The 23,796-nt window shown below is 41.7% G+C and overlaps 1 protein-coding gene across 8 annotated transcripts in view; it reads right to left on the reverse strand.

Annotated features, from left to right (window-relative positions):
• The window catches only part of ACACA (acetyl-CoA carboxylase alpha), a 132,621-nt gene that overhangs the window by 50,773 nt on the left and 58,052 nt on the right, over window positions 1-23,796 (reverse strand). For 6 of the 8 annotated variants that reach the window (XM_074845424.1, XM_074845421.1, XM_074845423.1 and 3 more), the window contains 9 exons: window positions 23,473-23,580; window positions 21,168-21,224; window positions 20,817-20,861; window positions 17,957-17,998; window positions 17,141-17,356; window positions 16,482-16,637; window positions 14,430-14,633; window positions 11,841-11,996; window positions 11,086-11,232 (listed from right to left, as the gene is read on the reverse strand). In XM_074845424.1, coding sequence (XP_074701525.1) covers window positions 11,086-11,232; window positions 11,841-11,996; window positions 14,430-14,633; window positions 16,482-16,637; window positions 17,141-17,356; window positions 17,957-17,998; window positions 20,817-20,861; window positions 21,168-21,224; window positions 23,473-23,580 — 1,131 coding nt within the window. The remainder of the gene's footprint in view (window positions 1-11,085; window positions 11,233-11,840; window positions 11,997-14,429; window positions 14,634-16,481; window positions 16,638-17,140; window positions 17,357-17,956; window positions 17,999-20,816; window positions 20,862-21,167; window positions 21,225-23,472; window positions 23,581-23,796) is intronic. The other 2 variants (XM_074845426.1, XM_074845425.1) reach the window with 1 other exon arrangement.

Here is a 23,796-nt window from a genome sequence, read left to right on the forward strand (position 1 = left end):
ATGGTGTTTCAGTTCACCTTCTCCTTGGTCGCAGTTTCATCCACTGCTATTTTGACTGATATGTCATAAGGGATTAATTTGTTTGTCTCTGAATATTTGCAGATTTACAGTTACATCTTAGCATCCAACTGCAGTGTTTGCAAGAGAGAGATACTGCAGCAAAGACAGGAGAATAAATCCCTAGAAGTCAGTGGGATGCTTTGCTAAAATACCAGTATTATTGCAAAATTAAAAGGAAAAGTTGTAATGCTGTAAAACAAGTGGATGCAGCTGTTGGTCGGGCACACAGACCAAAAGTGTGTGCAAAGAGACCAGGGGTCACACAAACCAGCAGTCCAGAGTCTGGAAGAGCAGCCTAATTCATCCCAAACAAACCTATACAGCCAGAGGGGTTCCTTGGACTTAGAACAAAGGTGAAAACAGAAGAAGAAACATAAGCTTTGTCCTTCTGACCTGACCGTTGCAGGAGAAGAGATGCCAGGGGCTGGCTATTATGTCACTGTTCTCACTCTCAACTGTGGGCAAGCTTGCAATTAGAAACAGCAGGTTAAAAAAGTCTGCAAACCCGAAGTTAAAGGCTCCAAGATTAGCTTCTAAGAAATAAGGGATGCCCATCACCTACTGCAGCTCAGTTCTTTACCAGATTTTACAGGGTGTTTGTTTCCTGCCATAACTAAAACCCCTAAGTGGGAACTTACCAACTCCTTCTGATACCACCTCAGAAATCAGCTTTAGTTATTGACAGAAACCCACAGGGAAGATGCAGTAATATTCTCTTTAAAACTGTACTGTAAACTTGTTTCAAAATAGCACAAAAGTAACAGTAATTTACAGGTTTTTGCCTAAGTGGTCATTTCCTTAGAGCTACCCTGATCCCACCAGCCAGGACCACACCAGGAAGCTTCAAGCACCATCAGATGAACAGAAGCCACACCAGCAACAGGACAAATGCTCAGGCTGTGTACAGGCTAAATGCTTGTCACGGCAGTAAACTGCAAGATAGAAACACGAAACAACACTGCCAGAAACCTACACAATAACTGCAACATACTGAAAGTAAAATCCCAGCACCCTCAGCTCTCATGTGAGGCAGCTGAATTAACACCTGCTCCAGGGCTTAGGGACTAGTGACCAAGCTCAGTTAGTATCCAGGACTGGTTCCACAGACTCTCTCGCCTATCAAGATGTAAGAGATTTTCCCTCACTTTTGTCAGCTTGATGAGTTTTTACAGTACAGAAAACAGGCAAATTAAAATAATTTCCTATTTACAAAATTCAGATTGTAACAGGAATCTTGGAATAGTTCCCTAACCCGAGATTATGTATCCTCTACGTAAATAAAATCCTTTTTGTTAATGCTCACTAGTAGAATAGGGAAAACTATCTAGCCAGGGCACAGCAAACACAAACTCTTGAAAATAGTTTATAGCTGATAAATATCAAGCAACCATATGCAGTTTAAGAAAAGAAAAATTGAAGTGCACCACTTTATTAACTTGTGTCTTTTTGCCTCCCCAATACAGAGTGTATTTTGTGCCATTTATCCAGTAATAAAAATCACAGGGCACAACTAAGGATTTTTTTTGCTATGAACAATGTAGATTCTCTTTAAATTTATGGGCAGTGGAGTATAGCTTTCTATTTCAGAAAAAAAAAGATGAGATTTTTAAGTTAACGGCAGCATGCCAAAAAAATGGAGAGTTCACAGGTTAATTAGACAGGCTGAGCTAATCACCTAAGAGCACTGTCAGAACAATAATGGGTGATGGTAAGCAGCAGTGGCTTCAAAACGGGCTCTTTTTAAGAGCCAGCACAGTTTGGAAGTGCTGCTCCCGCCACAGCTCTATTCCCAGCACACCCAGGAATGAAAGAGAGAGGCAGGAAAAAATAAAAGCAGGCACCGTCTTATTTAACTGTTTTTATGTTGGCAAAATGATTTGTGCCACGGTATTTCCATAAGAAGTGGAACCATTATTCTCCTGTAGGAACACATTTGGTTTGAAAAGTATCACTGGACAGAACGTGAAAATCAAACCAGATGAATTATTCACAACCCCCGATCAGAAGTGATCATTATTTCTGATGTTCCAAACTGTGATTAGGATTCAGTGCTCAGATGTCATTTGCTCCCTGAATAGCACCAGCAATGCAGAATTGCATGACACACATATATTACACACAAGTTTTATATATATAATTTTATACACACCTTCTCCCACTAGATCTCTGGCTTAATGTAACCATTAACAGATAGTAAAAACACAGTATTAACTAACGTTCGTTTTCATGGTGCTCATAAATGCCATTAGTTTGACACACAGTGTCAACACTAATCATGGCCTAAAATTAACACCAAAATTGACTTCAACATTAATTGCGCTATCGATGTGAACAGTAATACACACACTGATGCAGTTACAAATTGACTGCTAGTGGCAGCCGGAGCTGTTGACAACAGGCACCGAGGGGAATGGGGAAGAAACCGATCCCGGTCTCCCTCCTGAAAGCACAACAGCCTCGGATGAAGGGAAGCCAACGCAAATGGTGGCCGGTGTTCGGGCAGAGTGAGCTTGTAAATCTCTTTCTAGCAGGATTGGTAATTCCTGGAAAACAAAATCTGATGTAAACACGAACAGCTTATTATTTGCCAGCGTCTACACTTGAGCCATGCCAACTGTGTTCATTTACTTCTGTCACAACCAGGATGATGCCTGAGCCTAGGTACTTTATGCCATGCTTCATTTTATTTATTCACATCCAAGTTTGGAAATCTGAATGTGGGTCTCGAAATCTCTAAGTAGGACAACAGAACTTAGAGAACCCTGACAACAATTTTGTCTTGTTCCCATCTGTTGCGTCTGTATCGTATGTAAGTTTTATCTGTAAAAAATATATGTAAAACATGAATACATTTGTATGTCAGTATTTATTACATACAAAAGTTATAATAAGAAAGGAAATGCAACAGTTGCAGCAGTCTAGCACGTGAGCAGTGGAAATATTGAAGCTGAACATTAATGAAAGCCCATTTCTCCCCTGCTGTGCACACGTGTTCGGACGATGTTAAAATCAAGGAACATGTGCTTTATTTCCCCTTCACAATCTCTGTCTACTCTGGAGGTAAACCAGTGTCCACTGACCCCAGGATGCTGGATCACTCTGCTGCATGGCCATGGACAAGGTGTGTGTTAGAAAGGGAACAAAGACAGTCCCAGAAATTCTACTTGCTGCAGACATAGCAGTTCTGGCATTTCATCATTCAAATCTGATGCCCAGAGAGACTCTCTGCACTTATACTGTGACGGAAAGCTGTAAAATTTTTATCTTCAGCATGAACCAACTCCCAGAAAAAGGGCATGGTGCGCATGGTTTGCTAGAGGCATTCAGACTTAATGCCTTGACAAGGGTGGAGTGCCAAAACCCAGGATTCCTTCATTCTCTTCTTGGCTCTGAAAAAGGTGTCATTTAGCGATCAGAGCAGCGGTGGCGGGCGGCACAGCCAAGCACACGTTGGCACACGGTTCTTCTGAACAGCACGCGGCCAAGTGGATGAGAGATGGGAAGAAACAGTTCCAGGATGAGATGTGACAAAGGCTCGCTCAGTAAAAGGCGTCATGCAGTACCGTGGGCCCAAGGAGACGTGAATTCGTACTGTCTTGGTTCCCTGCACTAGACCAAAGGGCACTCGGATGGCAAGTCAGGCAGCAAACCAGCAAAAGGCTGGCTGATGTTCGGGGAAAGCAGATGGACACACAGAGCACCAAAAGGAAAGCTCAAAAAAACCCCGTTAAAGACAATGTGGAAGTAGTTTTTACTGCACACACATCTGTGTTGCAAGGTATGAAGCTTGCATGGTGTCTCCTGGGGGTAGCAAAAGTGATAATGCTGAACCCAAACCAAATTCTCTTATCAAATTCAAGTTCCTGCTGCAAGCCCATGAAACCAACTGTGAGCAACACTGCCAGCTTTTTCCCCAAAACAAAAGCATTTTTGATGAAGCCTTCCAAACTAAACAATAAATAACTTCTCCCTAGACACAGCATAAGGCTTGGAAACTTCAGCTGAAACAGTTTGCATCTGGTGAAGTTACAGATGGATACAGATATATGACAGAGAGCAACAGAAAACCTTTATGAGGAGCTTCCTGGTAGGCAAGAACTTTCTTGTCTACAGTACCCATATTATCCATATACACTCAAACATATATATCAAAATACAGAATAAAACTCTTTGCACCACCACTTACATCTCTGATCGAGTAATGTTTGTATTTGAGAGTTTTAAAATCCTTCAAGAAATTTGGAGCTCTAGTTGCTCTTTGACTAAGACATGACTTGGGCAGTCACTGCTCTGAGCGTCTTCTGAAAGCCCCACCTGTGACGGGTGGGGTTATTTCCTGGCCAAGAACAATTTTTGGAAGGTGTTAAGAAATATCACAAACACTTATTAGAGGTGTGATTTAAATGTAAACATCTGATAAAAGTCAGAATCACAAGAAAGGTAACAAAATTAGAAATCTGTATTTGTCTGTTGAATTTCATAATACTATCAGTCATATCTGATTCTATAAAATTTTAAAAAATAAGCATTTACTTACACCCTTCCAAAATTCTATTTTAAATAATTATGATCAATTCTAACTCAAAGGTCTATGTTAGAGGTTCATAACCTCTGGTTCTGTAAGGAAAGCCTTTTCAAATCTTGAACTTCTAGTACTGCTAGAGCATACACGTACCTTTTTTCAAAAATCAGGCCATGGGAGATATAATACTGTGAGAAATAGCACACTGAAGATACTGATCTGCATGAATATTAACCCTTCAAACAATTTAATGTACTACAGAGCACTCCTGCTTAACTGTACAACCACTGCTCAGCTAAGGAGATGCTCCATATGCAGCGTGACGTGCATCCATCCCAACACCAGCAGAGTTCAGAAGACCCCCCCCACACCAGTCCCATCCTCCCATGCACGCACCTGCTACTCTTAAAGTTACATTAAATGATCAATGCATTGAAGTGAGAAAAAAAAAAATCAGCTTTCAGTGATGCTGGGAGACCCTCTTTTAATTTATACTGTATTCCACTTGGCACAAGACATTCCCCCTTCTACTAAAAATAACACTCTAGTTCATGTCAAAAACCTGCTCTGTCCTGATCCCTACCCCCACGTCTCATTGTGACCTCCGAGCATCTCACTGATAGGGGCTAAAATTATCCTGCCAAAGGAGGATCACCTTCTGAAATTGCAGCACGAGTATTTCAGATGAGGAGACACCACTTGCTGTGCGGCACAAACAGATGTCCAGCTTCCCTGTTATTTAAACCCATTCCTACTGCCAGAAGAGCCTTCAGGTCAGGATTGTTCCCAAAACTCATCAAGAAGAAGGGTTGGGAAACCCAAAGAAAAACAACTATTTTTGCAGTAATCTCTGGGAAAATAGTGGTGGGGCTGGGGCAGGGGTGTTTTCCTTCACCTTCATGTTAACTCAGTGACTTTGCCATCGCCCATTCCCTGCTTTTGCTCAAGTACTTACCACCCGCCGTAAGTAGCCCAGCGGATGTTTTAATACCCTGTGCCTGTCATAAAATGCAGGAACATGGGGTGACAAAGCAGAACATGCAGTTCAACTATTAAGCTTTGCTTGTATAAAATTCATTAGCTACACCTTTCAGCTCCAGGCAATCCAGGGAGCTGCGGAAGCAGAGTTTCTGCAGCCCTCTGCCCACTGCCGTCCTGAATTTCACCTGGCCAAACCTTCCCACATTCTCAGGAAAGGGTGCCTGCCAACTAACAGCTCCGATTACGGATTATTTCTGATCCTCATGCTACTGAGAAGGAAAAACTGTGACATCTAGTGCCGATAGGGAAAATGACACATTTTATGTGGCCACTGCATGAGATGACGGGTAACATGGGGTGTTGCTGCAGGCACTCCTTACACTCACTTTCTCCTTGTCCTTGAAGATTAGTTGGGTCTTATCAGCGGATGGTGCAGTCCTAGTGCCAGAGGATCATGGTAAATTGTAGTCAAAATACATAAAGTGCTATAGAAAAACATCAGAATGCCCAGCTCAAGAATGACAAGTAATATATTGAGTTCTCCAACCAGCAGAGGGAATTACCTTTTCACACTGAGATTCCAGCTAATATGCTAATCTTCGGAACAAAGCCGTCTTCAAGGGGCATTTGAAGAGGGTGTCACTACAATAAGGTTGTGTCTTCAGCAGAGCGACTGCAACCAACACGTTCTTAAATACTGCGTGAGTTCCTATACACTTCTGAACTCCAGCCCTGTTCATTTGTCTGTGTTCACACAATTTCTGACCCTTTCAGAGGTTTCCCCATTTTAGCACAGCCACATAACTACAGAGCAACATCAGAGGCCTAGATGATCGGCAGGACAGCGGCGAGGCGTCAGCTCCTCTTACCCTGTCAAACAGGGTGAGGTGTTGCATCTTCTCAAACCCATCCCTCCCTGTAGTAGCATAGAAAGTCCCAATCACACACATCTACCCCACATGTCCAGTGAAGATCTTAGCTAAAGACACCAAAGATCATGCCACTAAAAAAATAAAAAGGCTTCCACTTATTTACAAAAAAAGTTAAATTACCAGGAATGTTAGAAGTCTCATGTTATAATCTAGATAAGCATCCAGGCTATGGTATGAACTTAAAATTTTTTTTCTTAAAGACGTTTTAGAGTAAAGTGCATAAGATTGCAAACAACTACAAGCAGATTTTTTCCTCCCAGCTATGAACTCTACATTTCAAGGGTCCATGTCTGTCTTACGAGTCAGGCTGGAGTCAGGCTAAGCATCCACCTCTGGTGCTTAGTTCTTGATATGCTCACAGTTGTACTATAAATTACATCCTATTTGTCCCAAAGTCTATTCAGTCTTTACTCAGGAGCATTAGAAGGGAGCTATCGACTGGTGTTTGATTCTGCTGATAAAATACTGTCTTCCTCAGCTCCCTTCTACAACTGCTGGCTCTGAGAATTATTTACAAACTGTTCTCAACTTTTTAGTGTGGCACATTCAATCTTGTCAAGGGTGCTGGCTTACTGAAATCCTACGGTAGCAGACAGAGCTTATCAGAACAGGCTCACATGTGAGCAGAGGTGTCAAAGCAGCCAGACAACAGAGGACACACACACACAAAAAAAACCTCAAAACAAACAAATGAAAAAAAGAGTAACTAGACATCAGGACACAGTTCACAAGCTTAACATGAAGGATCCAGAACAGAAACCATCTAGCAGAAAGCTCCAGGCAACATCCAGGATTCTGTCTGCAGTCCAAAGCAACAGCAGATGCTCTTCAGGAGTAACTCTGGCTGCACTGAGCAGACAAGAGGTTGGAAAAAGGCCCTGCACTAGTGGTATCTTCTGTGCCACAAGAGCAGGCGGCAGGGCCAGCAGCACTGCAAGCTCCCCCGCGTGGCCAAGACACGGGATCCTCAGCTCAGAAGGAGCGAGCACTGTCTAGGAATAAATAGCAAGTTGTATTTTCATGGTCCATTAAGTCTTTGGCTTCTTTGTTGAGACTAGGAGCAAAGTGATAATTACTGCCAAATGAGGTGGTGGGCTACGTGAAGTGGTCGCAAGCTAAGCAGAGAACAATTTCTTGTATTGTGAAAGTTCTTGAGAATTCCTGTTTCACAGATTTTCCTGAAAACATAGCCAGGTTAGCCCAGAACACAAACTCTGAGAGGAGAGGAGAGGAGAAACTCAGCTTTGAGCTCCTGCTCTGCCCCGTATCTCGGCAGGGATTGTAACTTTGGTTGCTGACATTCATCTGAATACACTGACCACAAATCTCCTGGATTTTATGCTGGTTTCTCAATTTCGCCTGCTAGCTAAAACAATTAGGGCACTCAGCTCAGCTCAATGCTTTAAGAGGAAGAGTGTCGTGACCCCTTTTCACATAGAGAAAATGTAATTGTTCATCCTGTGTAGCACAGCTCCAACAGGGAAGACAACCCCTGCCTCGGAACAGCCGACACCACCATGGTAAGGCACTCACTTGCAATGGGGGAGTAGCTGTGGCTGAGTCTCTGATCTAAAACAAGTAGAACAGGAATAGGAACCTAAATGCACTAAACAGCAGCTTTATTTACCACAGTCAGAACTTTTCAACAGAAATTTCCTCGTCAGTAAAAAACACATGATGTACAATCTCTCAAAAGACTCTGGGTTCAGAAAAATCAGAAACTTTCCAAGTAAATGTGATTTCCTCTCCCCCCCCCCCCCCCCTAATTTTTCTTTTCCTTTCTTCCTAGTGAACGTTCCTACCAAGTACTCCCACCTGTCAGCTCCTTGGGGTCTGAACTGGAAACAGCTCATGTCTCTGGATCGCTGGGGCACAGACTCCACTGGCACTGACCATCAAGGGTCACTAACTAAAACTGGGGGAATGCTGTATAATGTACTATCCAGCACTTATTTAGCAAGTCGAAATTCAAAGACTCTTAAAACATATTTGGCTGAATTATCCTCACAACACCCCAAAGCAGTCCCATCTTATTAGGATATGAACAGACTGAAGCAGTGAAAGCTTTGACTAAAGCTACCAAGCAAGCCACTGCAAAGCTCAGGAACCTCCACTTCCCTGCTGTACTCATGTCTTTAGGGATCACCTCCCCTGTAACACGATTTTCAGTGTACGTGGGCTTTCTGGCATTTTAAGTCAAATACATCTATCTGAGGACAAAACTCTTCCTCAACGAACTCAGGCAAGTTTTGAGAGCCAAGGAAGTGTGCCACATTTTGAGAATGGTTCACCATTCTATGCTATGGAAGAAGTGCAGAACCAATTAACATTTTCTCCTGCTCCTTGTGGCATGTCTCCTCTTGCTATGCAATACTACCAGCTACTGCCACATAGATGGACTACCTCAAGGATCTCTGCTTCCCGGCAGATAAGATGCTGTATTTGTCTGCCCAGATGCTATGCAGACTGATTTTCAAAAAAAAGCAGAATGGATCCACTTACAGCCTTAACAAAGAAAAGGCTTATGCTCTGAATTTATCTAGCATCCTGTCTCTTCCTTCTCCACCCCTGCAGCCATCTTCTTTGGAAAGAGAAACTTGAGCACGCGTTTGTGGAAATTTGTTTCCTCAGCTGAACAGAATTAAACCATGAAAGCCTAAAGTCAGCTCATCCTGATAAAGAAAGTGCAGCATGGAGGAATGAATCTGTTCGGCAGCTTGTCACCTCCTGAATGTCACCTGTCCTTCAGACTGCTGCTGGAACCTCTTCCCCAGATTGCCCGCTCTCACCTGTGAATGAGCTATTGTGTGTAAGAGGATTCAATACCACAGCCTCAGACCTCATTCCAGCAGCACACGGTCCTACAGCGACTCGTCCAGCTGCGCAGAGGCCGGGCTGAGGGTTGAGCACTCCCAGCCGTGCGCCGCACACCTCTCTGGGCGGCCCAGAGCGGTCTGACCGCCCACAAGGCTCCCCCACACGCCAAACCCTGGGCTGGTGTTTCACCTCTGTGGCCAGCGCCCTCACCTCACTTCTGGGAAGCCCTTAAAAGGCAGGTTAGAGCCTGTCATATCCCTCCACAAGAAGCAATCTTCAGCAGCCAGACTGAAAAATGTGGGGGGAACATCATGTTTTCCCCTTGTTTATCTCACTTTGCAGTGACTCAACCCCTCGGTGTAACAGCCACAGAGGCAGGGCCTGAACCTGTGCCTTAGATAACAACACTGTGTGTACCACAACAGCCATGTAATTTCTTTACAGATTGAGCACAACTAAGTCTACCAAGGGTTAAAAAAACCTCCTAATTTTTTTTGGTGGTCTTTGGGTACAGAATCTCTTATAATAAGACTATTTGTATTCATACTGGCAGAGTAAACACTACATGTTCATGCCCAGGCAGCTCTGTGCTTGTAATTTCAGCAAGAACAGAGCTACGTCCCTCAGGGACTTTGCTATTTCCCCAGCCACCATGCACTCAAACGCTGAATGAGAGCAGAGAAAGAGAGAAAGATGATGGCACAAGCCACCACAGCCCCAGCTTTCACTAAGAATGCAGGGAATAGCTCATTTCAGTTTTAATTATACTAGTTAAAACATTTCTCCTATAGGCCAGCAAAAGACAAGGACGTAGTGCTCCCATAGTCACCATTTACTGATTAGGTTCAGTTTGAAAACATCATATTCAAAACCTTCCCCTGACAAGATACATGCAGTAAATAGTGATGAAAACCCCTATTTCCTCTCATCACTATGCTTGACGGTTATGAACAGAGCTCTTGCAAATCTTAAGTTACATATCTAGTAAAAGGACAGTATTAGTTCAATGATGCTAAGAAAAAAATAACTGATACTGCCACTTAGAACCGTTCAAATTTAAATTACTGTAGGAACAATCACATACTGAATTCCACCTAGCCTAGGCAAAAAAAACCCAAACAAAACCAAAAACCATGTATCTTCTACTAGTTAGCTTTATTCTTCAGCCACTGCAATGCTGCAATCTTTGGCTTGCTAATGTAACCTACCAGCAAAAGCCCACCACAACAGTGCAGCCTCCTCCTGCTTGTGCTGAAGGAGTAACTCTACTACCCCGACAGCATTAGCAGGTTGTTAGTCACAAGTAAATCATTCACTAGAGGGGGATGTTGCACACACCTTGCCAGTGTGCTACACAAACGCTGCATGGTGAGTATTTAAATGGAAAGCATAAAATTGGTTTTTCGGTTTTTTAAGCAAATGAAAACATTTCTATTTAGTCTTGTAAAACATATTTTGCACAAATACAAACCCCAGTTACCTGGAATAGCTGAATGAGCACTTTTTAATTATGAAGGAAAAACAGCATAGGCAGAGGTTTGAAATGGAATCATCATTTACTATGGAGGTTAAAATACCCATTGTGTGGAAGGTATTAATTTTTAATGAAACAAAAATCTCATTTTCAAGTAAGAGATTTCATCTGTGAAAGACTGAATGAATAGATTTTTTGCCTGGCTGGTAAATTTTCATTACAATTGTCAAACCTAGTCCAAAACACAATGTACTGCAGGACATGGAAAGAAAAGTAGCATTAAAGAAAGTGGAACTTGCCTCATTTCCTCCTGGCAGCCTGTTCATGTGCACGAGCTGGCCCTGATCATCCAGCACCAATTCAGTGTACGTTAGTATGTCAGAAGGCAGCGGCGGTGTTGGCAGGAATGCATGTTCATTCATAGAATCCCAGAGTTTAATCAAAGACTAGATGATGAACAGATAAATTCTTGTTAAGAACGTAATCTGCAAATATTTTTGTTCAATCCACTGTGATTTAATATTCAAGACAGAACACTGAAACATCCCTCCCCCCCGTCTGACTGACAATATTCAGCGGATATCACTTACTCTGGAATTTAAACCATGAAACAGAGTTTCACCCGAAGTGGTGTAATTCAAATTATGTGATTCAGGATAGAACCCAGCAAATCAGACACATCATAAATTCTGCAACTCATTAACACGTTCAATGATGCACAAGTCCTATCCTAGGAACTATCACCCCTGCACTGTCTAACCCTCTAGGAAGGCAGATAACAGGGTGGGAAAACAAAGAAACATAAACAAGAAACAGAAGATGGTTTTTACATTTCAGCTTTTACCATTTGACTTATTAATAGAACTACAGCAGCAGTGTATCGAGTCCTAATTTCTTTCGAAGTAGACTCAATCCGTAGTTGTACAGACCCTGGGGGACCGTTTTTAGCCACTCTAGGCCACTCACTTCCCTGACAAGCAAGGATGGCAACTGATAGAAGTGCTTTGCAGGTACAAAAGTTTAGAACAACCCACCGGGCCTTAAGAACACTTACCTGCCGAAACATCTCAGGAATGTCATAGACATAGGAAGTCCCTAAAGACTGTGCCTGGAATCTCTTGGACTGCAGCAGGTCTTTGGTCACGTACGGGGTATTGATCAGCATCCCATGAAGTGGCCCCTGTTTATCCCCATAGGCCTGGAACATAATCTGCAGCACAAAACACGACCAATTACTGCTTAATCCACTGGTTCCGTGCACCTATCTCATCCCGATTTTACCAAAAATCATCAGGACATTCCAGTCTGATCAGGCTTGTTTCTGTTCTCTACAAATATGTTAATACTCGCATATCCTGTAACACCGTGCTTCATCATGCGTTACTACCCTTTGGAGACAGTGCTGGACCATTACTGCACGGATCCGAGTATCACTGACTTATTACCGTATCACAGCAGAAAGCTGAGCGAACAGAGCCACGTCCCCACAGAAAAAAGCCTGTGACTTAGATGACTTCACATTCACCAGTATTTCCCCTGACACCGTACCTATGCCGATGGATTGTGATAGCTGGGAGCAGAGAGGAGAAGCCTGTTATTTATGTAGTCGAACAGCGCGGTATCCGTATCTCCACTGACTGATCATGGAAGCTAGGTCAAGACTTGCATATGTCATTTGGCTTGAAGTTTTGATATTATAAGTTTAAAAGATTTTCCCAGAGTAGCAACATGAATTATCAGCTGCCATGCTTCATGGCACTATATATTCCGCTCAGCCACGACTCAGAAGGAAATCTATTTCAACTAAGGAACAGGAGGAGCACTGCTTAACTGGGACAACACTGCACAAATGCTGCTTACTAGAAACACGCCTGACGGAAGCACGACGATTAGGCTGTTTTTAACAGAATGGTGATCAGATCTGCTGTTACGAGCGGCACATCTTTTTCTAATAGAAGATGAATTAATTGAAAAATTCCACTAAAGATGAAACTCATTAAGTAAAGTCTATTTTAGTTTTTAGATTAAAAATAGTGGCTCATGTTCTCTTCCGTCTTCACAAACGTTGCTTTGTGAAGTAGCTTCTTCAATGGGAGAAATATTTATTCAGGGTAACAAGTATTTGTGACAGCACCTGTGTTGGGGTCTGTTACTGCACTTGGGGCCCAATTCTCCTTAAACCTCTGGAAAGCTTCAGAGCAGTTCTGTGGGAACTGGGGAAGCCTGCGCTGAGCATCACCGCTCATTACCACAGAAACTGGGGAACAAGAGATCAGGGTCATTCTCTCACGATGAATCTATTTTTCCGTTCTTCAGAAGTCAAAGTGCCCAGCACCCAGTACATCAGTAATGTCTGAATTCTTTTAAAAGAATTCTCTAAGTTCAAAATAACCCTCTGAAAACACAGGAAAAAATACACAGATCTGAAGGCATCCTATAAACCTCCATCACAAGGGGGAAGATTTACTAAAGTGTCTTAAAAAAATAACACCTTCAAGCTTTTAAGACAAACCTTCCTCTCAACTACTCAAAGAGTTAATTGAAATAATTCCTATCAGTATAATTTTTTAATAGAATCTGGTTTAATATCCTGGGGAAAAAAAAAATGAAATTTAAAAAAAAAATCAAATATTGGAAAAGTTGCTAAAAGCCGTACACACAAAGGCGCATTCCCCTAGCTTTAAAATAACAAAGCTCATCAGAGACAGAGTTTAAGAGGAAAGGTGACCTTCACAAACGACTAACAGAACTCAAGGGTTAAGCTCAGCTACTGGAGATTATTAAAATGTTCTTTTCTTTCCTCATCTCCACTCAGAGGCAGAAATGAAGTAAAACATACAGACACTATCTGTTCTAGGATCTCCAGAACTGGATGGACTGTAAGGCCAGGCAGCTTGCTGGAAAAATTTAAATGGAGAAAAGGGGGAGAAAAGGTGACTCAGCACTTTGTGTTCAACATTAATGGTGCCCAAGTGATTTATTCTGCTGCTACTACTGCATGGCAGAGAGATTATTACAGAGGGAGATGTAAACATTTCTGTATTTAAATATTTTTCATGCATCCTATGCTCCATGTATTTTAGCATATGTAGGTATTTCAGTTAACCACTCTATTCCTATGCCATGAAAAGCAGAAATACCAGAATAGCCACAACCGTTACAAAAGAGCCCATTATGCTTCATAAAAATGATATAAAAGCACCTTCAATAATTTTATATCATCCTACCCAGGTCATTCCCTATATCTTTAGAATTTAAAAGAAAAGTTCACAGATTTTCTCCATCTACTCAGTGAAAGGTATAATTAATAATATTTTTTATTACGACCTCCAGGATGAGTACCAACAGTGATTGCTTTTCTATTACTTTTCTGAGCACTCTGCCACAGAGGAAAGCAGATGTACGAATGACCGAAGGTACATACAAAGCAATCAGAAGACATGCACTTTTACACAACTGATTACATTTTGCACACCTACGTGCCTATTGCAAGACTATCTTTACATTCTTCTTCCTTCTGCAAAGTTGAATGGCAATTTTATACGACCTGAAAACACCACGAACCACACAAGAGCTTCATCGGGTATAATGTGTCCCCCCAGATAATTTGCTCATCAAAGCACGGAGCCGTATGGAAGCATACCTGTGCTGTTCTGGAGTCTGTCACTTCTTTGTACAGGCTGATGTCCAAATAATAGCCCGACTCGTTGGTCAGGAAGAGCCGAATGGGAATTGCCTTCCCGGTCGGTGTCAAACGGATGTTGATCTTCAGCTCGGCTTGGAGGACGCGCAGTTTCCACAGGCGACTCCCGTAGCGCATCACCATGCTCCGCACGGATTCTTCGATCTTAAAACACATCAGAAGCATTTCCCTCACCCTTCTGGACACAACCACCACTTTGTCACCCCTCCATCCCGCCACTGCAGGGTCCTGCTCAAAGGGGCACCCCAGCGTGCGGGGGAACGCCGCAGAAGAGGAGAGGTGGAAGCACCAAAGGGCAGCCCGTGCCCGGTGCTGTTTCAGGACCTTGGTGGCCTGTCCAGTCTCATCCTAACGAGCCTCGAGGGAGGCAGGAGCTGAACTCCACCTGGGCACTGCTGAGGCAGAGGGACAGGCCTGGATTCGCATCCCTTCTCCCCACAGCACATCACACCCCAGCGAGGCACAGCGTGCCCACTGCTCCCCTTCATCTGCCTTTCTTCCTGCAGGCATAGCTCACAGCTAAGAACTACAAAATGCAGGAAAGTGAAATCCTTGACAAACAGTTATGTAGCACTTATATGCACAATAATCATGTTTCACCACACATGCGGTACGGTGCATTAAATCAACAAAGCAATTACTACTTGGAGCTTGGCCTTCTGGTGTTCTATTAAACTTTATAATATACTACTGTTGGAAAATAGCGCATATTAAAAGAAGGCAATTTATAGGCTGTTTTTAACATTCTTTCAAAAAATAAAAAGTCTCTTTTCCACAGCAGCTCAGGGAAAAGTCACAGTACACATTTGAGGGCAGCCTAACTTCCAGGGGCTGAATATCCCAGCTTCTTCTGAACTTCCTGGGAACTAAAGATTTTGGATGTGCCGAGAGAGGATTTATTCAAAAGCAATTTAAGCCACCAATTTTTAATCACGATTTAAAAGTCAGCAAGCAAGAGATACTTATTTTGATAACCAATTCATCTTTTTAAACTTTCAGTTATTCTCATAAGGAAAGGTCAGCTCTCATCTTTCAGTAACCATGAACAGAATGTTGATTTCCAACTAAATGCAGCCTTTACAGTTTATTTGGGGCTTTCTTTGTGGTGCTTCTGCTAACCAGAAACATGCTTCATGCCTAAACACTTTCATTTATGCATCTACAAAGCTTAACGTTCATTTATTTATAATGTTGATCTCTGTGGTTTTGTACCAGGGAATGAAAATGAGGCACTTCTTTTTGTAGCTGAATTTACAAATTCTTCTTAAGTTCATGATTTATCTCATGTTTTATTTGGATAGAATCTGGACTTTTGTAACAAACAGAAGAGCACTTAAAGCTATTTCCTTATTAAAATTGTTTATCCCAAACACACAATGAAAAAATAAGTTTAGTTTCAAATACAAAACATATTTCTAATAAACTGTTTCTTAGTTTACACAGAGGAAGTGAGCTGCACTGCCTGAAGGACAGTGTTACTCCACTAAAAATATGAGCTCTGTTAGTTCTGAAATCTTACATTTAATAATTATTCATAAACTGGAAGAAAAATCAAAGCTTTCTTCCTTCCTCACTGCCAAACAGGTTCCTAACATGAAACAAACTAATTGTTTGCCATGCTTTAACTAGCTAAAATAAAAAATATTCTCTCTGCTTTTGAGAAGTTGGTTTAGCAGCTCAACAAGTGATCTTCAGTTAGAGACATCTATTAGTTAGGTGACTCCACTTTCTTTACTGAAAAGTAAACTCCAGTATTCGTAGAGTAACTAAACTGACCCTCATGTTACCACTTGCAATATTGGTCCCCAATTTCTCATGCTTTCTGTTATAATATGACTACTAGAAACTGCATGCCAGTCACCAAACAGTATTCAAATGTAGTCAAGCAATAGGTGCACTTACATAGCATAAAAAGGCAACAAAAGACCATTTAATTCTGGTGAGTCAAGCCCAAGAAAAACAAACAGTTCAGAGTCAGGGAAGAGATCATACCTTAGATGGGTCCATGATGACAGTAGGCACGAAATTTAAGAAGATGTGATTGCAGTCAGTGCGCACGTTGGTGTTATTAAACGCCACCTCCAACTCATCCATGGCTTCCAAAAGCAATCGCTCTCCCTCATTTTGCAGATATTCAAAGGAGGCTTCCTGCCAGATGTTGTCAACAAATCATTAACTTTCTACTCAAAAATCACAGCCCAAGAATACAGTGTTTGAAAACTGCAGAAGGACTTGACTGAGGAGATAGGTTACATTAGTTTCAGCAGGATGTGCAACCCTGAAACAGATCCATCCCAATCACAGAGCCAGTACTCCCGCTGCCTGGATTCGCAGACGCGGCTGACTTGTGCCCTCGTTTAGGTCAGCATAAATCCAAAACTAGACAGGGCAAACCAAGTAGTGCAGGAGAAACACAGAGAAATAACTGTTGCCTCAAAATGCAAGGATTTCTGACTATCCACTTGGGCCACAGAAAAGTCTCCCTGAAGCACAGGAATACTAACTCTTCTGCAGAGCCAAGACTAGCAAAGAGAGGGTGCGCATCCAGCGCTCTGTACAGGTAACGCCTTCACATGCGGGTTCCTAGAATGACTTAAGTGTGTTTCGCACACCATCCTGGAATGAGGCCTTGCACGGGTGACAAAACTCACCTTGGTAACCAGATCTGAGTGCCTTATAATGGCCCTCACGAAGAACCTGTAGTCTGTCACTTCTGTGCCCACTTCAACTTTAGCTGCTCCCAGGTAGAGATGCATTTTGTGATTGGCACATGGAATGGCAGTGAGATCAAAGTTTCGCATTCGGTTCAACTCTAGCTGAAAAGCCAGAGCTGGCTCCAGGTGACGGTAAATCCTATCTTCCTCAAACTGGAGGCATCATACAGGCAGAAAAGGGTGTAAAAGAGGAGGGTGGGTTAAGAAGCTGAAACACTGAGGATGGGAAGAACTAGACAACATCCCTTATGAAATTTTGTATTTATCTAAAAAACTCAGTATTCAAATGAATCCAGCCCAGAATTTCCTATCTCATGCAGAGTCATTAGCACTAAGGGCTGCGTTGAAATTGTTGCAATACTGCAAGACAAACTGCAAGACGGCAAGTTCTCAAGCTCACCCCCCGCCCCCCAAAACCCTCTTTTTCGCAGAAGCCAGAAAGTTTGGTACTGAATCATTGCACTGCTTCCAATGCTTCCTTATTGCACCATGACTAAAATCTCCATAAACAACAGCTTCAGGTCAGGCTTCCAAATACACGGATTTTTAGTCCCAAGTATCAGAGACTCATCGTCTCTGACTTCAATTGCTGCATGTGCAGACAACTGGCCTAGCGAGGGAGGAGAAAGTACCACACTAGGCAGTGAAGTTGGGCTGAAGTAGCTCCCACCCTCTTAGACTGGCAACGAAGAGCTACATGAAAGAAGGATAAAGCCAACACTTAGAGAAAAGTATTAAGAATATACAACTTACCTTATCCCGGGCACGGAACGTGAAGAACTTTGGAAATTCCCTCTGTTTGAAAATAAAAACAATGATGTTAGCCCTCCAAAAGTAAGCCATGTGATCTACCCAAAGAGTGCTCACAGGCCAGACCCGCGGCAGCACCACAGCAGAGGAGATGACAGTTGTTACAAGCTACTTTTTCAACATGACAAAGGCTGGTGGAAGATCAAGTTACCCTCAGGAAGGCAGCAGAGGTCATTTAAACCTGTCTTGACTGCTAATACAACAGAGGCTACTTGATTGGCTTTTGATTATTATTGTCAATTATTAACAGACAATAACATGGAACTGACCAGACAATAGTGGGAAACTTCTTCTAGTTCTATTATGATTAACTGTGGAAATGTTTGGGAGCCATACAATGATATTAACACTCCATTATATAAGCAGATCCATATAAGCAGATGTACACAAAACAATGATCTGTATTCTATAGCTCTCTTCATACTATTACTGCCAGAAGTACTCTCTTCCCAAGGAAAACTATGAATTGTAATCAAATGACTTCATGCTCATGTATTAAATAGTACTCTAAAAAAAAAATCCCACAAATATGATTAGGTTTCTCTGTTATTCTGTTGCACAGATAAAATTCTAGCAAGTGGCAAGGGCTTTACATTTTTGTGGCATATTGCAAGCATCTTAGAAGAAAAGAGAAACTCCAGACAGCACCCTTCTACCTATCCCTCCCACTTCATGGGAGCAAAGCCATCCATTTCCATGGGCTTGCACTTTTACTGGGTGCAGGATCTTTTGTGAATGTTTTGCACCAACATGAGAATACCAGCCATTTATGCTACAGATGACCTCAGAGAGCATACACAATCTGCCAGAACTGTGTTTACTAAGAAAAAAAGAAGGTATCTGTCCTGGAGTCACTGGATTTCGGAATCGCATTTCACTACCAATGGAAGACTTGCAAGCCTAGCTTGATTCAGGCCAACCACCAGTGCATGGTGACAGAGTATAAGGCTCCATAGAGCAACACAGATTTTAAGGCTGGAAGTGATCTTCTAGCTGGTCATCTTCCTTACCTCCTATAAAAAACAGTCCCCAGAACTTCACCTGATGACCCCTCAGTTGAGCAAAATAACTTGTGTTTGCCTGGAGTGTGTCTGCCAGCAGTACAAGAAATCCTGCCTGAAAATTCAGGCAACGGGCATATTAGGTGAGCCTATGAGCATCAACTACACTCTTAAGAACACAACCACTTCCATATTTCCTCACTTCTCTTCCAAATCCCTCCTACCTGTCCTCCCCTGTGCTGCCAATTTCTCCTAACATCATCCATGCTCATTCTATCACTGATGTAATTGCTTTCAAGGCATTTGACTAGTGTTGTGGGCAAATATAATAATTAGATGTGCACACACACAAAAATTCTCAGTGCTTTGGTACCAAAATCCAAAAGAGTGCTCCATTTCCTAGGCAGAAGAATTATACCCCTGCTGTGTTCTAATCAACCAACCATCATCAAGACAATCAAAATAATTTGCCTAAATTAGCCAATCAAGACACCCTGCAAACCACAGAATGTGAAAAGCTACAACAGAAATCATCATAGTTGATTATTATACTAATAATCACGTTAAAAACCTAATGAGATGAGGAAATTGGAAGCTTGCTGGAGCAACTCTCTATTACCTCAACATGCTGGGAACTAATTATATAGACTGTAATTAAAACAAAAACAAACCCAAGCCCAGGCCCTGGGTAAGTTAATAGTTGGTCCAGTAATAACCAGAATAGAATAGGAGATAGTAATAAAGACTGACACTCACAGAAGATCTCAGAGGTACTCTACAAACTTTGCAAACAGATGACATACCACGCTGCCTACTCTGGCTTAGCAACTAGGAACATCCTAAGAGTCCATCGCTCTAAATGGCACCTCAGAGAAAGTTTTTTGTGATGACTGATTTCATTCTTTGCCTCCTTTCTGATCACTGACACATGCTACAGTGCTTATTCAGTGTCTTATTTTTCATTCCCCAAATATCAATTCACTTCTCTAAAATTTCCTTTTTTTTTTTTTAAATCTAAAGCCTAGACCTTGCTTAAGGTCCCAAGACCTTTGCAAAGTCCAGTTTCCTACATAAGCCATTGACTGATATGTATCTGTACCTGTACTGCAGGCAGCGATTCCCATGTGGGGATACCCACATTTGTTCAAATACTATTTTTGCTGATTTGTAAACTACTTTTCCTTTCATAAGACTTGCTAAACCAGGTGCGTTGAGCACAGGATGAATTTCAATCACTTTCAAGACTCCAAATAACTTCGAGTTGTAAAGCAGATACACAAGGGATAAAAATCTGCCTCGGGCCTTACATTGCCACCTTGAAAACAGGGCTAAACTAGCCCTCACTGGTGCCCAAGCCCTGGGGAAGGAAGTAATTCTTAGCAGTAAGAGCATCAAACATTTTCCACATCACTAAGCCATTATACGAAATTCAGCAAGGCACTTCAATTACTCCTCTAAGAAGCCTAAAGAAGTCACACTACATAAGAAATGCAAAAATTTAGTTGTATAATTACATTTTAGAATGCAAAACAATAGTGAAACAAACAAGATCTTTATTAATGTGGCAGTCATGAGTTCAGCCAGGTAACAAGACAGACTTTAGCATGTGAATGGCCCGGTAAATGCAAAAGGCCCACTCCTGTATTTGAAGTCAGATGTTTGTTTAAATACTTCACTTCACTCTGACACCAATGCTGGCATTAAATGCTTGGCTAGGAACCAAATGAGAAGCCTAGAGTCACTTACGTGTCTCCTGGCCTCAGGTCAAGAATACCACCGTGTTCTAGGCCCTTTTTACTTACATGAAATCTCTGATCCACCTCATAGTTGACCTGTTTCCTGAAGTCCTTACAAACGAAACATAAAAACACAGGAAGAAAAAAAAAAAGCAGAAGAAAGCTAGCAATTAGGATGAAAATCAAAAATTAATTAATTCAAGAATACAAGAGGTGCCAAGATTGTTTACAATTGTAAATTAATTTTCTTAAGCAAATTCATCAAAACCATCTCAAATTTTAGAGAACAAAAACAGTGAAGAGAGAACTAAATATAGTTAATACAGCATTTAATTTGGGGAAAAACACATCAAATGTCAATGTTATTATGAGCTAGAAACTAAAGAGTTCTCAGCAGCATGAGAGATATCAAAATACCTTTTGTGCTACAAGGAAAGTCAGCCTCCGAATCCCATGTTCAATCAGGACTGATTTCTGTAAGAAGGCAAGGGTGGAATCAGGTGACGGGATTAGCAGAAAAAGGATGCATCAAAAACATGTCAAAGTCTTCTATGAACTGAAAAAGCTCTACAGATCCTCCTGCATTTATGCTGTAAGATCCTAGTCCACTTCAGTCTACTCATAGCTAAGATTTCTCATCTGATGCTCATCTAGTAGCACACACAAGCAAATACATTAAATCTGAAGAGGTAAGTAACCAAATGACAAGATCAGAGTATTCCAGCTGAGCCTTGCTAACAAGTAAAGCAGGAGAGTCATATACAAGTCTTGCAGGAAATATTCTTGTTCATTTGTCAAAGTAAGTTGGTCTTTTTTGCAAAGAATAATTTTTGAAGGGAGCACAGCATGGACATGGAAAGGCCATAGAAAATGAGTTTTAAAGGAACTAACCCAAGGAAGCATGTAGCACATTACTTGATTTTGGCACAATAACCACACAGACAACCCAGACCAAAGGACAGATCTGTCAATATTGCAAAGGTGATAAATGATAGGTGTTACTTAGTTTTTTTCAAATAGATGAGAGAATGTCCACTCTGGTTGCTTCTTTATCAAATTCCACTAAGCCACATTTCAAATGAGTGCTGCCATCGGTATTTGCAACACCACTGATCTTTTGAAGTTTTAAGATCTCACAATTCTGCTCCTCTTTCTAAAACTTTTTCCTTTATCTTCCTTTTTCCAATTCAAAAGCAAAGGGAAAAAAAAAAAAAGAAAAAAGAAACAAGAACTCAGCTAGATCAGGAACAAAACAACCCCTTTCGGCACAGACTGAAATGTTTTACTAAGGTTAAGCCCTTTGAAAATGAGCATCAGTGACTATATTCATAGCAAGAGGAAGAAAATAACTTTAATAATGCCATGATTTAAAAAGCAAAAATTGTTATTGCTTTTAAAATTCCACAAGTGGCAGACAATAACAGCATAGCAACAGGATTCTGATTACATCGTAATAATGTGGGTCTCACAGCAAGTCCACAGCTATTACAGAGCGATTAGCCATCAGCACCTGGAGAAACTCCATTTACACTGACTGCCTCAATCTCCTCCACAAGTCATTTACAAGTATATGATCCTAATTTCTATTAAAAAAAACACACACAACATGCTGGGACTAGAAGATTATTTGGACAATTTGGATCAACCTATTTGATAGTTTAATGTGTTTTGGAATTTTTTTTTTATTTCTTTCCTTTTATCCCCTCCCATAAAACGCCTGGAGCATGATCAAGCAGATGAAAAGCAGAACTTGTTTTAATTTTTCTATTTGATTATTTTCTCTGCTTAAAGAGACAGGAAGCTGCTGAAGTCGCGTGGATACCAAGCCCCATTTTTGGAAGGCCTCATCGCTGCAGAATGTCTTACCACCTCCCACACTGGGAAGGGAAGTTAGAAACTACTCGCTCAGTCCTCCCATGGTCGTTGCAGATCCCAGGGACACAGCAGGGTCCCAGGGCCCAATGGGCTACTCACATCCACAAGCCAGTTGCGGAGTTCTCCCCACCAAGCAGGAGAGCAAGTGCAGGCAGACACCAGAGAGCAGAGCGGACATGAGGAGGCTCTCGTCAGCCCATGTTGCCTCACGACTGACCGCGGGACTAACATTTGGTGTGCTAAAGTACATTCCCTACTTATCAAGGAGCAACAGAACATACCAAACCAATTCCACCTTGTACCAGAAATATCACACTAGGTGGATGCTCCGGCATGCCAACAACAAGGAGAACAAATTTTAATTGCACTAAGATTTCCATGATACAGAAAATATAGGCCATTTTAACATTGCTTTCCATGCCTTTGTTACTCAAACAACAACTTCACCACAAGAGAGAGGGATACAGCACATTTTTTCAGAGCATCTGGAGATAGGTACTGAAGATGGATCTGATCCATTTAAAACCTTAATTTTTGATAGGGTAAAAGACTTTTAAAGGGAAGAAGTCCTGACCCGATGGATTAGAATGCACTGCAAAGAGAAACAATGACCTGGAGGCTTTGGAAAAGCGCAGCCACATCCAGTCAAAGAAGTGGTAAGGTTTTAGATGGGATAAATTAAAGATGCAACTGTTGCATTTGCTTATTTTGAAAAACAAACAAAACGAAAACCCAAAAAACTGAGGAACATACTGACTGTTCCCAAAGCAGACAGAACTGTTCCCAAAGCAGACAGAACTGCTCTGCACAATCACACAGTTCCAGAGAGAGAATTAAGGCAACTTACCTTGCTTTGCGTGAACTCTCTAAACATGGCTGCCAGCCCATCATCATCAACATCACCATCTGTTTTAATAGCAACATTAAGAATGTGAATGGGCTCCTCCCGGGCGGTCTGCAATTTAAAGAAGATATTCCCCATAAATAAATAGTTAACGACTTAACACCTGTGAGTTCTCAAAAAAGGCTCCCTAAATACAACTCTAAAATACTTATGCTCTAGGGAAAAATGACCTCAGCAGAGCATGCTGTAAACCAAGGAAAACTACGAGGGAAATCCTTGACCAAGCAGCCTCACAAAGGTGCAAGTTCACAGAAGTAAGAGTTAATG

Source organism: Strix aluco, chromosome 19 (assembly GCF_031877795.1).
Source record: "Strix aluco isolate bStrAlu1 chromosome 19, bStrAlu1.hap1, whole genome shotgun sequence".
Classification (NCBI taxonomy): Eukaryota; Metazoa; Chordata; class Aves; order Strigiformes; family Strigidae; genus Strix; species Strix aluco.